We start from the raw sequence: 21793 nt of genomic DNA, 5'->3' as shown, positions 1-21793 counted from the left end.
TAAAGATGTATAACACATAACAGAATCCAATTCCAGCACCCATAAGTATGCCCATTAAGCACTCATAAGTATGCTCATTAAGCGGCAGAAACCGTCTATTCCTTCACTGGGCTGAATCTTGCTTCAAACTGATTTTAACAGGAATGTTAACAATTAATTTCCAAATAAATAACAATGTGGTCCCCTCTATTCCCAGACAGGACACCTGGAAAGAGTGAATAGCTGCCTGTTCCTGCTGTATGTGTTCTCCAGAAAGAGAAATAAACAAGTGATCTGGCTCCCTGGAGTTCTGTCAGTCACACCAAAAGTTGCTCAATCTTCTTAAAAAAGAACGTAAAGGATAACTAGCCAAATTTAGTAACATCTCCAGGGACTAAGCCATGGGGGAATTTAAAGCTACAGCATAACAGAAGAAGAAATAGAATAATACAAATAAACATCTCTAAATATTTCATGGTTGCTTCTACTAATGATTTCTCACTTTTACACTGCTATCATGTTCCATCCATGCTTTCCTCACAATATACTGCATGTCAGCAACTAATCAGATGTTCCACCTATTTTACTAATTCATTGCTGATCATACAAACGTATGGGTAACTTTTTAAATAAGTCAGTATTTGTGAACAGCTTCCATACCATACTTCTTGTAGCACTTCCTAGTCTAAGAACTACTGATGTATCACAGCCTGTCAGCTCCTGCCTAGTGACTATAAACAAATGACAGCTCTCTTTCTTATGGTGATTTGGATATGAGATTAAAAACAAAAAAATAAAATGATGGGAGCTGCATGACCTTCTAAATTGAGCTGAACACCCAAGAACACTGCGACATACCATCGTAGTCAATAATTCATCATCCTTTCCTCCTTTTGCAGTGTTTACACCTGAAAAATACATAAATGATGTTTTATTGTTTACATGCTCTTACTTTTGTTCTCAAGGATAACTTATTGTTTTCAAACATTCAACAGCTTTACCCTCAGGAAAACAAGATTTCCAGTGACACTGTCATGTACCTAAATTAAAGTTAAGCCAATAGTCTTATTTCCTATCACAATCTGTGGGGGTTTTGCATGGAGAAGTCTACAATTTCAGTAGATGTGCTTTATAATTTTGGCTTTTCCAATCTTTCTTTCTTCTGAGAATTATTTATTTAAATAAATTGGTTTTCACTACATAAATTAGTTTATCAAAGATACTAACAGATTTTGAACAACTGTCCAATTTAATAGTGCTTGCTACAGAACAGTAACATGGTTATATTAGCATTTGCCTGCTTAAATGATGCTAAGCTCAGCATTTAGCATGATCAACAATCAGGAGTACAAACATCTCTCTATATACTACAGATATATTACACGTCTTTTCAGTTATATTAAGCTAAATAAAAACAAAATCAATAAATTAGAAATAGTATCATCTTAGCTAGCCCATGAGAGCTTGCTTCTCACAAGACAATTCTGGCTTTACCACTAGCTTTGTTATTTGTGATCCGAGCTGCAGCAGCATCAAGGTTTCCAGAGCTGTCTGTGTCACTCTGTGAAACTGCTTTTATGGTGGAATTTAATGATGGTTCAGGCTCATCAGGAAAAGGCACAAACTGATTGGAAGGAAATCCATGGCGCAATGTCTGAGTCAACTTCAGCTTGCGGAATCGATTGGACATCCTGCTCCACCAGGACTAGAGTGATAAGAAGACACAACAATTTAGTTCCAACTAAAAGCAAAAAAGAGTAAAAGAAATGCACAGTTAAGTAATCTTTACAGCAGTGATAAATCTGTCAAGGCATTTTTGCTATGAACTACAAAAGCAATGTTAAAGTGGTTTGCAAAGAATCCTTCATCATACTTTCTATGTGCAATATTAATGTTTTTTCTTAATTTTTTGTCTGGTAAATGCCTTACAATGTTTTTCCACGCTATCTGAAAAGACAAGGTAAATAAAAATTTTAGGAGAATTTGAGTACGAAATCTTTACAGCTACATTGCAAATATTTAATCTTCCCATTATCATCCAATTTCACCATATATTCTTACACACTCCCTGGCATCAAGGAACTGGCACGTGTATTTTCTGCTTTTCAGAGGTGTGCATAGAAGCTTATCTGATCTGCATGAAGCTTCTCCTTAAAATTTTCAAAATCAGTGGCAAACTGGAAAAGTTCTGATAAACTACAGATCCACAGTCCATACAGTGCTGCTATACAGACAACTTAAACTCTGCCAGACTGGAAACGCTGTAAACTGAAAAGGAGCAAGGCAAGTAAGTATCAGCTGCGATGAGCACTTACTGCACCTACAACCTGCAACCATACAGGTATCACGTATGTGAAAACTGTTACACAAAAGGATCATCTTTTCTCAAAAGAAAATTTATCAAAGTATTCACAGAGCTATACATTCTTATAAGCAGACAGTGCAAGATGCTCCAAATATTTAGCAGGACATTTCTGTAGAATATATGAGATCTATAGGCTATATTAAGAAGACCTATGCAATCTGTATTAAAGATTATGTGGCTTGTAGATAAATCAATCAGATTATAAATATCTTCTTTATAAAGCTGCTTCTTCCCTTCCCAGAACTCTTTGTTAAAAAAAAAAAAAAAGTTGTGTAAAAGTGATGATACTTCTTCAAGGCAGCTTTATAGGATATCCAATCCAGACAATACACACTCCTGGTTTACTTTTTATTCTTGGCCATTCTTTCTCAACATACATATTGCCCTCTCTCCCTGGCATTTACCATTTTTCAACTGCTTACTAATATGTCTTCCCAACTGTCTTACAGCAGAAGCAATATAAACTGTAAACTTATTCACTGCAAATCAATCCTTCCAGCAGATGATCATTAAAAAGATTTAACTCTGCATGGAACATTAGTAATGGATAAACTCCTCAGACCTTTGTATCTCTTTGGAGCCATAACTAAAAGATTTACATTACTTTCAACAACAAAGAACTGATGGAAAAAGGCAAAAGACACAAATAGTTCCAAGAAAGCAACAAAACCCACACCATTCAGCTTTTATTCACCTTCCAAAAGAACTGAAAGGACAAAAAAAATCCATCTAGTTTTAATAGAGAGTACAATGAGCTTACGAAAGAGATCGCTTGCACAACATGGTTTGTTTTTGTTCCCTGAAGCTAGCCTGCTTCTGTAACAAAGATCACTTCTAAGTTCCTGTTATCTTTGTTAGTCTTCTTCACAGTGCTTCTGCTTCATTAACATACGCTCACACCACAGACTAACCCAAAATGGAGTAAGTACAGCCACTATGTTACCATATAAAAACAATACTGCTCTGTGGCAAAAAATGAATTATAATGGAGAGGTTCATGTTATACTCTGGTGTCCAGAGTATGGTGGTCTGAGCTCTGGAGTTTCCAGTTTGCTACTGCAGAAAGTTGTGGCCTCCCCATATAAGCTACCACATCACACAGACAGAAACTGCAATAAAGGGCTTTAAACTAGACTGAAGCAGCCAAGTAACAAAAATGCATCTGTGGGTAAAAATATTGTCTGTCAAAAGGCTGAAATCTAGTAGCAGTGGGAGAAGGCAATAGTATCAAAGAACAGAAAAATGGTGTTGCCACTTGAGAAATACCTTAAATATTTGTAACAATGTTAGGAATGAAAGACTAAGGGGAAGAACTGGAAATCTCTGCCCCCAAACAACTTTAATCTAAACCAGAAACTGAACGTGGTAATTCACACTGCTCTAATACTGACATTGACAATATAGCTTACTGAAGAAGCACAGGAGGGAAAAGAAAATAAACAAAATTTTTGCACATGGAAAAGATACAACTTTGTTTTTAAGTCCAGAAAATGGTGAGAAACAAAGCCATTAACAGTTCCATTGTGAAAGAGGTAAAGAGTAAGATCCTGGTTATCCACTACAGAATCAGTAGGCAAAAGAGCAAGGTCCTGTATTATGCATAAATTGCAAACAGAAGCAGTACACAACAGAAGTCTACTAGTTAATGACAAAAGTGATCAAACAGGAGACACAGAAAAGAGAGGGGTTTTTATAACTTCAAAAGCAGCTTACTTGTGATCAGATATTTCTGTATGAATACCATTAACAGGAGGAAGGTAGGAATATATATGGATTTGACAACAGAGTGAGAATATTCAAAACAGCTTACACAGATTAAAACCTGACAAGACTGATTAAAATTACCTTAGAGTAATTATAGACAATACAATCTCAGAGCAAATATTGATTATCTTCAAAATAAGTTATGATGATGGCAGAAGTTAAAGAAATCAGGCAAAAGGCAAATACATAATCACCCTTATCTCCAAAAGGGGAAAACCTGAAGATTTACTGATCAAAAGGCTTGACTTGAAAGGACATAACTAAAGAAACTTAATACGTCATCACAGCTTATAAGAGACTGCTGGCATTGGTTTGTTAGGAACAAATCGCACCAAATCAATCTCTCTCTGACAGAGTAACTGGTCAAGCAGGCAGAAGGGAGGAAAAGCTGTAACATAGCTTGACTTCAATAAAGTTTTTATTGCTATTTCATGTAACATCCAAACAACTGAGGAAAACATGGTTCAAGTAAAATTAATATAGGGAAAGCACCATAGCCAAAAAACCCCTAACATATTAAGAGACAAATTAACAAGAATCTGACTTCAAACTGGGAGGACAGACTTTGTGGAAGACCTCTATCTGGACAGTTTTGTAAGCACCTTAGATACTCTAATTTTAAGTACTAACAAATTGACATTATTCAGTCGGGGTCAAGCTGACATTTAAGAAAAAGAAATCAAGTGTACAAATACAGAAAAGGAAGTAAGCAGCAAAGCAGCTGTAGTGAAGAATAAAAGACACAATTGTAACATATCACAAACTAAGTATAGATACAGTGTCTCACTGCTACAAAAAAGGTGAATTTTACTGATAACTGTATAAAATTCACAACTATGCAAGTAGTATATGTACGCTGCTATGTTACACTGAGACCCTAGTTGGAATCCCAAGACTCATTTGAGCTCCCTCACCTTGACAGATAAGATGAGTAAGAAATAGTAGGAAACTCAGGGAAAATAACCTGCAAACAAGGAAATTTGAATTATTTTGGTTTAGTCTGGAGAAAAAAAAAAAGATTGAAGAGACTATGATAATTCTTTAAGTATTTATATAGTTCCTACAAAATCAAAGGTGGCCACTGAAAAAGAATCAATCAACTTAATAAGCAGCAAGAGACATATAGATTAGATCAGGGGAAAAAAATCTGACCACAGGAAACAACAAGCAGTGGAAGTGGGTACTGGCGAAGATCATGGGACCAAGGGATCTTCTTTACCACAGAGAAGGAAGAGAGAACAGAAACTTCCATCAAGGATGTTCTTGGCATGTTGATTCTGTCTCCCTGCGTAAAGGCAGGTGAGTCTCTCAAGCTCCCTCTCATTTTTACATTTCCATGATTCTGCAAACCACATATTCCGTCATTTGTACTGATCTGGAGAGAAAAATTTATGTACTGGCTGAGTCACCCTAACCATCTCTGGTTTACAGTCCTGGCTCAGCACAGAGCAGTTGTCCACACAGAAGCAGGGAGGACCCAGGAGAGGTCCCTCACTGCAGCGTTCTCTTCACATGCTGGTCCAGAGAGAGGTGAGTTTGATCATAGAATCACAGAATTGTTTGGGTTGGAAAGGACCTTAAGATCATCAAGTTCCAACCCCCTGCCATGGGCAGGGACACCTTATCCTAGACCATGTTGCCCAAGGCTCTGCCCAACCTGACCTTGAACACTGCCAGGGATGGAGCATTTACCACTTCCTTGGGAAACCTGTTCCCAGAAAGTGTTGTCAACAAGGAATTCAGAACACACACCTCCCAGAAAAAAACAGTTACATATTAGATCCAAAATACTTCTTAGAAATTACTTTCTCTGCTTCATACATGACAGGAAACAATGCATTGGTTATTTATTAAGAATGAATATATTTACCTTTAGACCTCCTTTGTCATCTGGCAATATTGGGACATTTAAGGACTGCCTACTTCTGGAACAAGGCAAAGATGATCTGTTGTTCAGTTTATTCTTGTCTTTGCCTACTTGCATGCACGCTGATGCCAGTAACCGTACAAGCTCTGTGTCTAAAACAAAACAAATTAAGATAATGTTTAGTCAGTTTTGCTTTCCCAACTTATGACTGACACACTGTCACTTTCCCTATAAATTCCCATATAATTTGCAATTGATCTGCCTCTCAAACACAAAGCAGCTGAATCCCCAAAGCCTTCTTTCTCAAGCTACATTTCCCATACCTTCTCCCCACACAGTGGGCTGCAGTCTTAATATCACCTCTCTAAAGGTATTTACAAATATAAATTAGCATGCTATTCAGTCAGAATCAGTCATGTGTAACCAAGTGAACTGCCTCCTCTCACACTTCTTAGAAGTTAAGAATGATATTGTGACGGTCCCTTTTCTCACCTGACACAGGAGAGAGTAGAGAAAAACAAATATTCTTTCTTCAAGCGTAGGTTGCAGAAAAGAAGCTTGAAATTAAATCCCAAAGAGAAAGGAGATGTTCAGCCTGGACAATGAAGGGACTGAAAAGACATGGCACGAGAAAAGGTGGACAAAAAAGAACACAAAAAAGGAAGAGGAAGAAAAAAGAATGAGCATGAGATGAGGACAGGAAAGCAAAAAAATATTCTGTAAATCTGTATTTTATACAGAATCATAGAATAGTTAGGGTTGGAAAGGACCTTAAGATCATCTAGTTCCGACCCCCTGCCATGGGCAGGGACACCTCACACTAGACCATGTAAGTCAGGCAACACTTTCAGAAAGGCAGATAGAACTGACCTATAGATATATATTCACAGGTAACAAGACACTGTCATATAAGAAATTATAAAATAATTCACTGTATTTATTTTCTAAAATTTCATACTATTAGTAATTTTGACAAAGAAAAGGTATCTAGTAAAAGTAACTATGCTAGTAACCAAAACCACTATAATGAGTAAATAGAGATGAAACAAACATTAATTCCATTGACAGCAGTGGGTTTTGGCTTCAGATAAAGCAATTCAGGTACCAGGCAAGGTTAACAATAACAAATTACATAGGCTAAACAAATTATTTAGGCTAAACAAACTACAACAAAAAATAAATGAGTTTCATTGAAGTTTTCCCAAGACATGCTGCCTTTTTCCAAAGCACTCCCATAAAAACGACCTGAACCCTGAAGTGTGATTTATTCTCAGCCTTTACAGAGCTAGTGGGAGGTTCAGCCAGGAGTTCACTAGTTTTGTTCTGATTGCACTCTCTTTGTTGTATCCCTTTACTGCTGTTTACCGAGTTGAAATTTCTAGCTCCAGTTCATAGCTCTGTGCTAATGAACTGTGTGCTAAATGCACTAAAACTACAGAATACCTGGGCCACTTCAGTCAAATGCCACTAAATTGGTTCTGGTGACACAAACACCACATTTTGAAGCATCTTCAAAAGCAATGGCAAGAGGAATGCATGAAACCCATAAACGTGTACGCTCATCTAACCCATTAATTCAAACCCATCATTTTCAGGCAGTATCCTTTCTTGGTCCAGTCCAGCCCAGTCCTCAGAGGATACTCCTAGCAACTTTCATGTATATTCTAGAGTGGAAGGGATGTTTATCTGTTTATGCTCTATGTTGTCTCAGTGCTCTTTGAAGTAACATACCTGGATCATTCAGGAGCATTATCAGGTCAAATGCTGTGTATCCATTTTTGGCACGAAGATTGACATCAGCTCCTTGATTTAACAAATACTTGACAACATTTTTGTTTCTTTAAGGGAAGAAAAAAAGGCATTGCTCATGTCAAAACCAGGACAAAACAAAACCCTAAAACTTCATTTTCATCATTTTATGTCATTGCTCCTCAATTAGAGATCAGTTTTACCTTTTCTATAGCTAACTAAGTCTAAAATATGTTCACGAGCTCTTCAATCTCCCATGATTTCTTTATCAACCACTGTTTACTCACTCTGAATTATACTAATCAACATGCAGAAAGTCAGCCTAAAAACCCTAATTTGAATAGTGGGTTTTTTAAGCTGACATTTCAGAACTGACTCTGGAATTTGTTGCCAAACACCTTCCCAATGAAAGGTCATTAACGCCTACAGCAAAAAAGCAGATGAAAAGACAAAGTTCAGTCCAGGAGTCATCATACACCATCACTAATACTTGAACACAACTTCATATTCAGAAGAGATGAGGAATTGCATGTAGAAAAGCTGAACTGACTTAAGATAATTTACAAACACTTAATTAGTACTTTACTTCGAGGTATTCAAAATGCAAAACCAATCAGCACTAAATGATAATCACCACAAACACCTTCCAACAAAAGCTCATAAAAGCTAGTTGCATGAACTCACCATCCTGTTCCCATTAGCCCCTCTCCCTTCTCAAACACCTGAATAAATAAGCAGGACTTGCCTCGTGAGTTAAAAACAATACCGTAATTCAGCCTACAAAACTCCTCTTGAGCAGAGACTGACCTCATATAAAAACAAACTCCGAGATGCATAAGCAAAACAGAGCAAAAAATGTTCTTAACTAGTAACAGGTGTCTGCAAATTCTAATACTAAAGCTGACAAATAGACCTCAACTTGTCTACTTCATTTCATACTATAAAGACTGATTGATATAATAGGGAAGGGTATTTTTGTAACACAGCCCTCCAGGAAACTGAAAGGGGAGTATGTGAACACATGCAGCACTCAGCTGCACCCTGTTCTTCCACAGACGAGAGGAGTGCCTGAGTACCAGCAAGGAGACATGACAGCATGACCTTCTGCTGGCTGCTTCTACTCCAGCTGTGTGCTGAGGTAGCTACTGCTGAGCAAAATGGCTGCACCAGGAAAACTGATTTTCAGGCACTTCTCATGAAATGCCTATCATTACTACAAGTACTCTGTTAGAGAGGAAGCAGAGAATCTCATCCTACGTAGGTCCCACAAACTACTTCAGGAAATTTTCAGAAAGCAATGACAACGTGAACTCCTATTTTCCCCTCTGTTGCACTTTCATAGTCAAATAAGATCTGATGTCTAAATATAAAAGCTGGAGCAGAATATCTGCATTTGTACAATTAAAGTGAGCATTAACAGACAGTGAAGTAAATCTTCACCTTGCTGAGGGCCTCGTCTACAGCAATGGAGAAAAGTTCAAGTTCCTAAACCGAATATCCTGTATTCAGACAGTGTCAAGTATATGACAGAGATCACGCATGAAGTACCAGGCCAATTTCTGGGGTCTGACTCTTAAGTGCCTACTTGCATTTATAAAGCAGCTTTAGAGAAAATGGCAATCAGTTCTCCAGTGGGTGCAATTCTGAAAACTCCATGAAAACTAAAGGCTGAATAGGGGAACATAAGAATGGTTTTAAGACTAGAAAATATGGCACATAGAAGGGTCATCGCCTTGACGTTTCACAACTTGATGTAGGCCTATAACCCTGGCAGGCAGCAATACTATCTTACAAAAGACTAAAAAACATCAAAGGATGGAAACTCAAATCTGCACTAAAGCTCCTAGTGCCTGCCTGGAGCACTATGTTCCCAGCACTTACTGACCAAGCTTCAAGTTCCCAAATGTGCCACTCATTCTGGAATCCAAATGGCATTGAAGTCTGCTCTGAAAAGCTGAGGGCAGTGCAAGAGTCATGGAAAACTGAGGTCACAAGTCTCTCAATGTCTTTTAAAACCCCTCTGCTTTCAGAGTCAGTATCAAAAAGATTTCTTCTATTGGGATGTAAGAAGAATGAAACTTTTCTACTGCTAGACCCAAAGACAGCATATGTCTTACCCATGGTATGTGGCCTGCATAAGTGCTGTCCAACCATGAACATTATCCTGTTTGTCAATATCAGCACTTTTCTCAACAAGGAGCTGAACGAGGGGCAGCTGCCCAGTTACAGCTGCAATTATTAATGGAGATGCGCCATCAACATTAGTAATATTGACCTGAGTTGGGTCTTCATCAACAATCTCTTTAACCAGCTGAAAATTTCCTGCAAAACAGTGATAAAACAATCTACATGAGCAATAGAGAACTGATTAGCCACCAAATTAAAAAGTATTTTGATTTGCCAACATTAGTCTACATTTAGTGGAATTAAGATAGAAAAAATAAAGCACTAGAGCAACTGCAACACTAAAGCTAAATATTTGTACGGATTTTTGGTCTTCCAGTTATTCAGTCCATTTTCCCAGGCTACATAAAATTGTGGCATAAGCACAAGGCATTGTTTTCCCACATTTTCCCTACCTGTGTACTTACAGTACAACCCCATCACTAGAATCGTTTTCTGAAATGAAAAACTAAGGCTGTAAAAACTGAAGTGTACCTCACATGTGAGGCCACAAATAGGGAATATATCTGTAAAATTGTCGTAAGATGGTGTTGTGCACGGAAAACTGACCATGCTGAGACACCATGATTTGCCCTTCAGCAGGACGAAGATCCTTGCTCCATTTCCAACACAGAATATGCTACTGAACATATTTTAACCAGGTTGTGGGTTTTTTTCCTAAACCTTAATGAAAGTAGGAACAAGCAATTTTTAAAAATTTAAGAGATAGCTAGGGTTAACTCAAGCAGAGAGCTTAAACTCACCCACTTCCCCTACTTTTTGATGACATAACGGCAGGCAAAATCAGGAAAGAAGTTAAGAGAAAAAAAGATCTCTGCGACTGAATATCTACCATGATAGGAACAGAGGCAAGAAGCAGCAAACCATCAACTGCCATGCAAACAGAAGAATTCTCACCTTTTAAAAAACTTTCAGATAGTAAACTGCTTCATGACATCGGCTGCCTTCAGCTCAATCACAGGCATGAACTTTTGCCTTGGAAAGCCAGCCAAAATCCCAAACTGCACGTTACTTGAATGCATTCACTAAAACAAACACCCACCCGCACCACGCAGCTAATTTCGTGGAACAGGAAAGATAGAAGAGCACAGAACTACTTTTTTAATGTTCCAACTTACTAAAAGACAGCAGGTGGCTTTTTTAACACAGATCTGCATCACGAACTTTGTTAAACAGAAATCCTGGAACCAGCAGAGACTCCAGAATTGACTCTGAACTCTGGCCTGGACACTTCTTAGCCTAGGATGTTGTAGTTTTTAACACTGCTGCCATCAATAGCCAAGTATTTCAGAAAAAAAACAAACCCAACAAACCCTTAAGGAGTATGCACTGACCATACGGCACCCTCCCAAGACTCCTCCTGACCCAGCACCAACATTTATACATCTCAAACTAGAAGTCACAGGGGTACAAAAAGGGCAGATGAACTCTAAAATTTGACAGACCTGAGATTTTTTGGTAGCTTACATACGAAGGGATGACACTTAAGAGATTGCTTCCGGTACTGCTACCTATCACCTCTTCTTCTCCACTATTATGTCTGCCTGTTTCCCATTCTAGTAGCCTGATAAGCCATAAAGTTCCTGAGGTGACTTATGATGGTTAATTGAAAACCAACTGTTAAACTGTTGTACCAAACCTAGGATGAGATCTGAACAATAAGGCCAGGCTTGACCATTTAAAACACACCTCTAACTTTTTAATAGGAATGCAGTGACAATAAAATTTGGAAGATAACTGTAGATTTAAAGATGCATCACTGAAATCCATTTGGACAGATGTTTAGGAAAAATCGTATTTTCCTTCACTCACAAAAAAAAACCCAACAAAAAACAACCAACCGAAAACCTAAACCCCCACTCATTTACAAATGATAGTACAAAAAGATTTAAAAATCCATCAGAAACTATGAAAGTTGCTAACTCAGAGCTCTCCAGGTTGCCGCTCCCTCTTGAAAGCAAGAAGGTGAACCATACCAAAGGCTTCATGATTATGTTACAGTCAGGAGTAGGTACATGGACCAAAAAACAGAATGAGGTAGTTATGCTCAACTCTAAGTCTACTTATTCCATATGCACATACCACAGTCAAGAGAGGTAGAGCCAGCTTTCAGTGGGCTATGATCAGATTTTCTATGCCACAGACACAGAAAGCACAGCACCAGTAAGGATTATTAGGTCCACTGCATGTGCAAGGCTGTATTACCAATGTTTCCTCATTGACTGGGGCATCCTTAGTCCCAGGTAAATACAGGCTGACTGGAGAAGAGAGCCCCCCTTATGTCTCATGGGACACCTCTCATGACTTCACTGGATATAAGATTTAATCTCACATGGGAATAACATCTCCCAATATTATTAAAAAAAAACAAAAACCAAAAAACTAAAACCAAAACAAACAAAAAACCCCAAAAAAAACCCAACCAAAAAACAAAGCTCCATCAGGAATTTTATTGCTATTTCTTTCTGACTGCCTATATAGCTAGGACTGCCAGCAACAGGCAAAATGTTCTATCAAATAGCTGAAAACTTCTAAATGGCAAAATACCAACCATAAGAGCAGGAACAGGTTCAAATACTGAATCCCTCTAACCTGCCAAAGAGATTGCAAAGAGTTTTCTGACCTGTGACATTATCAGGAACCTCAGAAGAAAGTGAATAGCTTTGTTTCCCATGCCAAAGACATCCCATAGCAAGCCTCAGGCCAAACACTTCATTTCAGCACTCTTTCCTATGTTGGAAGATCCAGGAAAATAGGTAACCACAAAGCAGCTTGCCATCCGCTAGGGGTACATCCATCAGAGCTTGGATCATAATTAAGTTAACAGTATGGCACTGGTTCTTTCTGTTTGCCACAAAAACCAGTTGTGTGCTCAGAAAAGTCACTCTTACTCAGGCAAGATCCAAGACACTTATTCTTTTCCTGAAGCAACTTTAAAGAGCAATTACAATGCTCATATAGAGTAGAGGCTAGCATATTTTTTGCATGAGTTAGCACTTTTGTGTTCATACTTCAGGTTTATGAGGAAGAAAAAAAACCCACCATATTAAAGGTAACATGGTCTTCAAATAACTAGAACTACCACATCACACCATTTTGGTATGAAGGGCACAGCCAGGAGTTCATAAAGACTTTCTCATATTGGAACGCGAAGAAAAATAAACTACAGAAAGAAATATATTTTTAAAATTAAAAGAAAAACAAGGGAAAAACCAAAGTCACATTTGAAAACAGAGCACGTCTTGGTTTCCCATGTTAACAGCCATGCTCTGAAGTTACAAGAACTGGACATGGTGGAAGAATCCTGTCAGTACTTACCCAATTTCAAAGCATGAAAGACATCAGGTTGCCTCTTTTCAGTATCTGGAATAAATATAAATATTTCTATTAACAATCATTTAAAAAGGTAAAAAAAAATCTAGTAAAGTTTTGATAGCAAAAACTGTTCAAAAAATTACATAAAGATACTATAAAACGTATGTTTAGACATACATTTAATAAGAACAAAGAAAGCACTGATAACCTTTTTATTCCTTTGGGGAAGAATGAGTCACCTGTGTGGTTCTCTGTGCAGAACTAAAGCTACAAACTATAATAAAGCACCAGTACAGGCTTTTGCCTTACAACTTCCATTCTCCATCAGGAAACTCGATTTGGAAACTTCGGTGTTCCTGCCTGGAAGACTAAAGTATCAATTAAAAACCCACGGTATGGTTCTGTGGTCTGGTGTAATCCTCTGTACAACAGCAAACACTCAAATAGTACAGGATTATTTTGAAAGGTGACTCAAAAGGAGTTTTACAAACTGTCCCATTTTTATTTCCTCTTGAGGATTGCCACTTTAACTTATAAAGGTCACAAAAATAATAGTGATGATTTAACTACACAGCTTGCAATTTGTCCATTGGTAGATATCTTTCAGCTCCCAGAGCACCATCTCCATAATAAGAACTGTAATTATTACAAATTTTAGTATTTTGAGTGAAGGACCATTCCTTTGACAAGCCCTCACAGTGCTTTGAAACTGCTGACACTAAGTAAGATGAGGAAAAAATAGTGACGTATTTTGCACCTTCCACTTTTCCACAAGCCAGAAAAATACATCCGCTACCACCTTCCAAAGTGTTACTGACACTACAGAAACAGTGGGGTAAAAAGATTTTAAGGAAAACAAGATGTTGGAGAGATTTCCTGAGCCCAATTCTGCCATTTTTATGATAATACAAGAAAAGGTTAATTTTCATAGCTTGACTCCAAAGGAAGTAATTTGAAAATGCTGAACAAAAGTAATTGCTGGAAAGCCCCCCAAAACCATAAGAAACTCGTATTTTAAGACTGAGAAAGAGAATGGTGGGTCCTACATTTTCTCCTGTTTCAGAAACTATGCTCACTGAAGGAACTGCATATGAGCTCACCACTGGAAAACAGGTTTCAAAAGACTAGTTTTAGGAAAGGAGCAGACTCCATACTTGGCATGTGAAAAGCCTGGAAGAGAGACAGCCTCAGCGAGCAGGAGACTACAAGGAGATGCCAGAAGGAAGGACTGCCATTCGGGTAAACCAATGCAAGGACAGGGGCAGAACACAACCAACACCTAGACCATTTCAGGTAGTTCTTAATTTGCTACTGAAAACAGCCTTCTATTGGGAGGCAATTTGCCCTATCTATGGCAATGGATCAGAAGACAAGTTCCTTTTTTGCTGCTGCTCTGTATGAGAGAAAGGATCTTTTTTAATTCCCAGGATATAGAAGACTCCAGTGCCAGAAGACGGAAGCCATGGTCAAAAACCAATGCAGAAATTTCTGTGGAAGCTTAACATTTTTACCTCTGTCTCTGCCCCAATTAGTTACTACCCTTCTGCTGATGGAAACTACCCCTCAGCAAAGGTTACAGGAACCCTTACTCATCTGCTTTAAAGCAAGTCCATTCTCCTGGCTTAAACAGATGTCTCCAATACTTGAAGTCTTGTGACTATGTTAGACTTTCTAGACTCATCAGGCCAACTCTGCATGCATATAGATTCTGTATGTCCAAATGCATGGGCAAGGTATAAAGCACTGCACGAGTGAATCCCACAGATGTCTGATTCTCTCTTTGTGCTGTAACCAACTGATGTCTGTTCCTCAGAGACTGGTCATGAGCAAACATCTACAGTCAGCCAGTTCTGGCTGGTGGCACAGCTGTATGAGAGCCCTAGCTCCAACTTAACCTATGAGTCAACATCTGACTAAGTTAACACCTTCTCTAAAGCAGAAACAAATGTCAGATTTTTCTCTTTCTTCTTAAAAACACAAGGGAAGCTTGACCTGCAGGAATGACAGCAAACGTAAAGAAAAATGTCCACATGGCAGTGTAATATAGACATAATTGGGCAAGATTTAAATAAGCCTATCTTTCACAAGTGGCAGAGAGCTTAGAGCGGACTATCCCACTCTACAGGCTTTCTGCCACCATGGCTGGATGGGTGATAGCACCCGGAAAAGGTTCTTTCTAGACCTATCCACATCCTTAGATTTCATTAAGTACTCCATAGCTGAAAAATCCAGATGCCACTCTTCCAAACCTTCTTGTTAATCATGTCCCAACACTGGTCTGCATCATAAAGCATAAATACCTTGAAAAGAGCCCCCAAACAGCCACATACAGGAAAAGGACTCAATCTCCAAAATCACTTATTGACACTTAGATGTCCAACACAATGTCCAAACTAAACTATCTGATTTCAGGAACAGATTTAATGCATTTCTGTTAACATAAACTTCTGGAGAAAGAAATAGTAGCAAATCCACAATACTTTAACACCACCAACATATGATATTCATAACATTATGTTATAGAACCAGCTAGAAAGAAAAGCTAGTTTGGAAAGATAGCTGGTAGATATAGCTGCAGTAAGTAAAATATGTCTAAAAACTAAATTCATAACATTTTAAACTGATAGGTGACAGCAAGTAGGTTAAACCTACTACTAAACAAAAATCCTAGAAATTACATACAAAAAAACTGTTAAATGAGTACAGTTTGGTTTTTTTTTTTTTTTTTTTTTAAATTGGAAAATTATTGGTAAAGACACACAATATGCTATTCTGTCTTTCTGGTTGAGTGTACGATAATAGATATACCACTTAAGACTGAATGAAAAATGCTGTAGCCTTAGGTTTGCTCACACCTTCCTAAGCCTTCACGTCCCCTAATATAAGGTATTACCACTCTCTACAAAATCCTGGATTTCTTACACCCTTCCACACTCATGGCTAAAGCTACATGAGCACTGCACATTCTTTAATCACACAGTGACAAAATGTTTCTTTAGCAGTTCTCATCTCACCCTGTGCAAGTAACAAATGCACCACACGGCAAACCTAAAAACCATAAAAGCAGCATTTCTTAACTTCCATTTTAATTGAGATTTGTACTGAAATAATGTTATTTTAATCTAGTTTTGTACGTATGTGAGCAGTGTGCATGCCTATCTCTGTGTGAGTGCATGTGTGTCCAGGTTGGACAGTCCTGGGCGACACGTTTAGTGTGTGGTGTCCCTGCCCATGGCAGGGAGGTTAGAGATACATAATCTTAAGGTCCTTTCCAACCCTAACTATTTTATGACTCTATGATTCTAAGTCTGAAGGGACAAGGTTGCTTATAAATTTTATGAAGTCCTGAAGTTAATTAAGTATTCCCCTCTACTGCAAGGAACAGAAAAGTAAGGGACATGCCAACTTGTTATTCATCCACATTAATACTTTGTTTTCTTAGAATACACAATCCACTATCAAAGGACTTTAGGGAGGTTTCATAGAGAGTGGTACAAGAAAACATCAGGTTAACCTCATCTGGTTTTCTACATGTCACAGGTCTTGTATGCGACACCCAGCAAAGACAATCCAATGATAAATTTGACCAAGGCATTTAACCTTGATTGCAACTGTCAAAGATTGCACACTAAGTCACACCAGGTCTAAGATTCACCACAAAACATAGTGTCTTATTTCCCATTCAAATTCTTCTAACTTTAAACTTCTTTTTTTTTTTTGGCTGCCATACAGAAAGGCTCTCCAGTATTTGATTTCCTATCCTTAATGTGAAGACTTTAATAATCACATCTCTTAACCACCTCCTCATGAAACTAGACAGATTCAACTTTCTCAAGTCTCTCCTCACAAGGCAGGTTTTCTAGATTTATATCTTCTAGGTTTTCTTTAATTCGGCAATACCCATTCTTTGACATCCTTTTCTGGGTTTTATGTCCATTCTTAAGTGCCATTTCAAGCAGGCCTTTGTAATTTTCTTCCTAAATGAGCACCTGGATGATGTGTTTTAGAAGAAAAAAACCAAAAAAACCCCACATTTAAAACATCTAAAAATTTTAAAATGTTTCACATGATTTTTATTGCAGGACAGGAATCTTGTCATGCAAAGGTAATCTGCGGAAGCTGGGCACTTCTGCCTCACCTGAGGTAGGGGTACCTACTCCAACATTTTCAAAAGAGTCTAATTACAAATTACAAGAAAACATGTACACACAAAATAACCCCTTTAATTTCTAAATGTGCAACCAAGATTTCAAGAAAGTGAAACAAAAAACTAACATTCCATACCTGCCTGGTGTCTGATCGTTGTGAGAGACTCCAGATAGTCCTTCATGTCTTTGTGTTTGAAGCCAACAGAGATTTCAAAAGGTGTTTTGTGTAGCACATTCTGGTGATCAGGATTGGCACCCTTCTCCATGAGCTGCTGTGCCAAGCTCACCTTTCCACTAACAGCTGCCAGCATTAGGGGACTCCAGCCCATAGTCTTCACAGTGTAATTACAATCAGCTCCCCAGTCTAGTAACAGATGTACCACTGCCTCATGTCCATGCTGAGCAGCTGCCATCAGTGGAGTGATGTCAGGAAAGTCTTCTCTGCTGCTAAGTACACTTGTGCTAAAATGATCATAATTGTCTACATAAGCTCCAGATTCCAGCAACAATTTCACCATGCTGGCATGGCCGCCTCTGGAAGCCATGGTGAGGACACTGGCTCCTAACTTATTCTGTGCATTGAGATCGGCACCATTCTCCAGCAAGATGTGAGCCACGCTTAGATGTCCAAACCTTGAGAGAAAGAGACAAGGGGGAAAATTAACACCTTAGATGGCAGAGGCTTCTCGAAGAAAACTGACATATTCTGAACACAGAAAACTCTGCTACCAAATTGGCCTATTGACGAATACACTATGTAGGATCATGCACACATCACTGAACGTGACAGTGGCCACCTTACTGTAGGGGACCAATCAACGGCTCAGGACTTGTAAACTAAACCATTTCACATGAACCAGTGACCATGCTCATAAACCAGGCACCTATTTAACAGGATGTTCTGTTCAAAGCAGCAACGTGCTAGCCTCATTTTCAACTGCATGACATCAACATGTAACCTCCATAAACCAGTCAGTCACTTTAATCCTCTTATTTCCAGTATCACATTCAAGAATCAAAGCCAGTTTGTTTGCAGAGATCTTAACTAAGTACCATCATTACTATTGGACAAGCAGAGTAAAAGCTTCAGAGTCAATGCTGAAGAACAAAAAAACAGTTTTATAAACTTGATAGCCAATCTTTTGTGTTCACATCATTCCTTGCTTTCTAGTTGTGAAGCCCCAGAATGGAAGAAGGCTCAGAGAAGACAGGCATGCACCTGTGAAGCTCAGAGAACACAGGCAGTGGCCACTGCCGTTGCACAGTAAGCTGAACTTCTCGACACAAAGGGGACCAGAGGGTGGCCTTTGATTTGGAGAAACAGCTCAATCAGCAGAGTGGGACAACTGGCTGCAGGAATGGCGTTCCCCAAAACGATCAATAGAAAATATTATCCTCCTGAGTCAGCCAGACCAGGCTAGCATGGGGAAGTGCCTACACAGCTCAGACTAACACAGGGCACCAACAAAATGGGTATTTAAACAGAATAAGGCTTAAGCTGGCTTCCAGCCACATTTTTCTTCCCTGATAAATGGGGACACCTAGCATCATGATGGTGACCATACAGGGACCAGTAGTGGGCATGCTGTTTGTCTTGTGGTTCAGATGTGTGTTGCAGTTGCTATGTTATGCTTGTGTTTGTGATTTCAGGAGATTGCTGTATCACTAGGCTGAATTAAAATCCTGTGTAACATCAAATATCTTCCAATAAGGAAACTTGGTATTAAAACATTAAACGCTCCTTGTGCGGAATATCTGACAGAACTTGGTCAGAGTACTGAACTCTTGACACTGGTTTCACTGGTAACGCAGCTTTGATAACATTCGATTATCAGAGGCTCTGGTAGTTTTGTCAGTAAGCAAAGGCAGTCATGCTAGCCATACAACCAACCAGCTAGCTAACTGTGAGAAAACGGAAACCCCTTACTATCATAAGCCGAGGAATCCCACATGTTAATAAACATAATAGGTTCACAAAACGTGTATCTCATGCTCTTGTTGCAGATATCAGGCAATTATTATATGCTTGTGCAGTGTTTAACACAATCAATCTTTGATCCTGAAAGCAGCCTTTGTACACTGCGGTAAAGCAAATGTTAGTTGAGGAAATCCCAAAGAATGCAACTAACCACTAAGAGTAGACATGAGACCAGAACCCCCTGGTTTCCTTTCAGAAAGTACACAGCTGCAGAAGGAAGCCTTCAGGACCTGTCCCTAGGTCTATCCTGGTAGGCTTCACTGCATCACCTCAGTAAAGCCTGCAACCCCTACACATGACTAATTTTATGCATGTATCGTAACTCCTGTCCAATTTCAACAGGACTAACCTCAGCCAGAAAATTAAACGTGTGCATGAAACCTACCTTTGTACAAACACTGGCTCCTTTCTGGTTATACATTAAAAAGAAAAAAGGAACATGCTCTTTCACTTTATGCTTTCTCCACAGGTTTCAGTGATATCTATACTACTTTTCAAATGTCAGCAAGTCATTAATTTGAAACAGTAAGAGAGTTATAGTGATTCGAGTTTACTGTTTTTAGAGAATGAGCATACGGTTTTCATTAAGGGAAAAAATAATCTAAGGATATTTCTGCAATTTTACCCCCCTCTTTTTTTTAACCTTCATAAAATAACAGAATTGTTGAACAGAATTGTTGAACCTTGTCTTCCTTGTTCTTACTGGGAAACCAGCTGTGTGACTCATTCTTTGGGAACTTTCTATGGGCTTTAATTGAAAAGAGAAATGTTGACTTTGAAACAGACTCTTTTCTTCCAAGTATTTAAATCTGTTATGAAACCAAAGAAAAAGAAAAATCCAACAAAAACCAATCAAAACCAAAAAACATTCCTCCTCTCAATTACTAGTGGAAACCACTGCCCTCCAACTTTTGCGAACACATCTTGTAAACCCAGGCGTGCTTTTATATGTAAAGATAAACACAAACACCAGCACTAGCAATATGGGTGTTGCAACACGGGTCTCCCACAACCCAGCAGCGGGTTACATGAAGCATGGTGTCACTAATGCAGAAAACCCAGTTTCATCATTAAAACCCTCAGCAACGATTGTATGTATCATCCAGCAAACCACTTAGGAAAACGCAGAAAAGCAGAGTGAAACGAATTTGCTTCAGCATGTTTTATGTCAAAGGTGACTTTTCAACAGGTAGAGAAGATGCACACACACACAAAAATTTAAAAACGAGGAAAAAAAAAAAGAGAATGAAGCAAGGGCTTGCACATATTTCCACATAAGAAGAAGGGAGCAGTGTTTTCGTGTTCAGATTACCTCTGACTGTGATTCTGTACCGGTTTTACACAAGAAACAGCATGTACAGCTCCCACCGCCACAACCGTAACATGGAAAGAGAACACCTCACACCACAGCATAACGCTTACCCAGATTTAAACTCGACACCACCTCCTCGCCCCACCCCGGGGAAGGTAACAGGTGACCCCTGCGATCCCCCCGGATAACCAACCACCGCTACCCCGGCGGCGACCGACCGAGGCCTACAACATGGCGCCTCCCCCCCCGCTCCCACACACGCCCGGAGCCTCCCCAGCGCTCCCGGGCGCCCTCCCCCGGCCCAGGGAGCGGGATTGTGAGGACGAAGGTGCCGGGCGCCGCCGGCGGCCCCCGGGGCGGGGAAAGGAGGGCCGCGCCTGGGGAGCCCTCCCCCGGCCGGGGGCAGCCGCCCTGCCGCTGACTAGGCCGGTGCCCCACGGGGAGGCAGGATGACGGCCGGAGCCTACCTCCTCTCCATCTGCCTCTCCCTGATCGCTGCCCTACCTGGCCGCCTGCATGAGGGGGCTCCATCCGTAGTGGTTCGTGCTCTGTACCGAGGCCCCCTTCCGCAGCAGGAACCGCACCAGCTGCTCGTGGCCCCCCGCCGCAGCGAACTGCAAACCCGTGTTGCCGGCCTCGTCGGTGCAGTCCACGGGCACGACGGGGGCCGGCGGGGCGGACACTTCGCCGCGGGGCTCCGCCACCGCTGCCTCCTCGGTACCGCAGGAGGAGGGGGCCGCCGGGTCGGCGGTGCCGGCGCCGGACAGCCCCAGGAGGCGCCGGGTGGTCTCGCAGTCGCCCTGCTCGCAGGCGCGGAGGAAGAGCTGGACCTGGGGAGGCACCCCGCACTCCCCCATGGGCAGCGCCGGCGTGCTCCGAGCAGCTCGGCCGCCCGCCACCGCCCCGCCGCCGGCGAAGGCAGCGGGGAGGAGGGGACTCCGCCGGCGGGAGGAGGCCGGCCGAGGGCGGCTGCAGCGCCCCGGCCGCTCTCGCACGGCGGGGAGGAGAAGCAGCCCTGGGCCACGCTCCTCGGAGCCGGCAAGGGCCCTGCCCGCCTGGGCCGGGACCTCGGCGCCTCTCCCCGCCCGCCCGCCCTTCTCTGCCCTCGCTGGCAGTCCCGGAGGTGTCATCT

General features: G+C 40.4%; 1 protein-coding gene across 1 annotated transcript in view; it reads right to left on the bottom strand.

Annotated features, from left to right (window-relative positions):
* Window positions 1-21581, bottom strand: part of ANKS6 (ankyrin repeat and sterile alpha motif domain containing 6) — a 37732-nt gene extending 16151 nt beyond the window's left edge. Inside the window, exons 1-8 of the mRNA XM_030501151.1 lie at window positions 21166-21581; window positions 17508-18004; window positions 13227-13271; window positions 9842-10046; window positions 7707-7813; window positions 5979-6127; window positions 1474-1684; window positions 838-887 (exon numbers count right to left, since the gene is read on the bottom strand). Coding sequence (XP_030357011.1) covers window positions 838-887; window positions 1474-1684; window positions 5979-6127; window positions 7707-7813; window positions 9842-10046; window positions 13227-13271; window positions 17508-18004; window positions 21166-21518 — 1617 coding nt within the window. The 5' untranslated portion in view covers window positions 21519-21581. The remainder of the gene's footprint in view (window positions 1-837; window positions 888-1473; window positions 1685-5978; window positions 6128-7706; window positions 7814-9841; window positions 10047-13226; window positions 13272-17507; window positions 18005-21165) is intronic.
* Between the last annotated feature and the right edge of the window lie 212 nt (window positions 21582-21793).

Source organism: Strigops habroptila, chromosome 1, assembly GCF_004027225.2.
Source record: "Strigops habroptila isolate Jane chromosome 1, bStrHab1.2.pri, whole genome shotgun sequence".
Lineage (NCBI taxonomy): Eukaryota > Metazoa > Chordata > Aves > Psittaciformes > Psittacidae > Strigops > Strigops habroptila.
The sequence above is the reverse complement of the archived record's forward strand: the minus strand, read 5'-3'. Positions and strand labels throughout refer to the sequence as shown.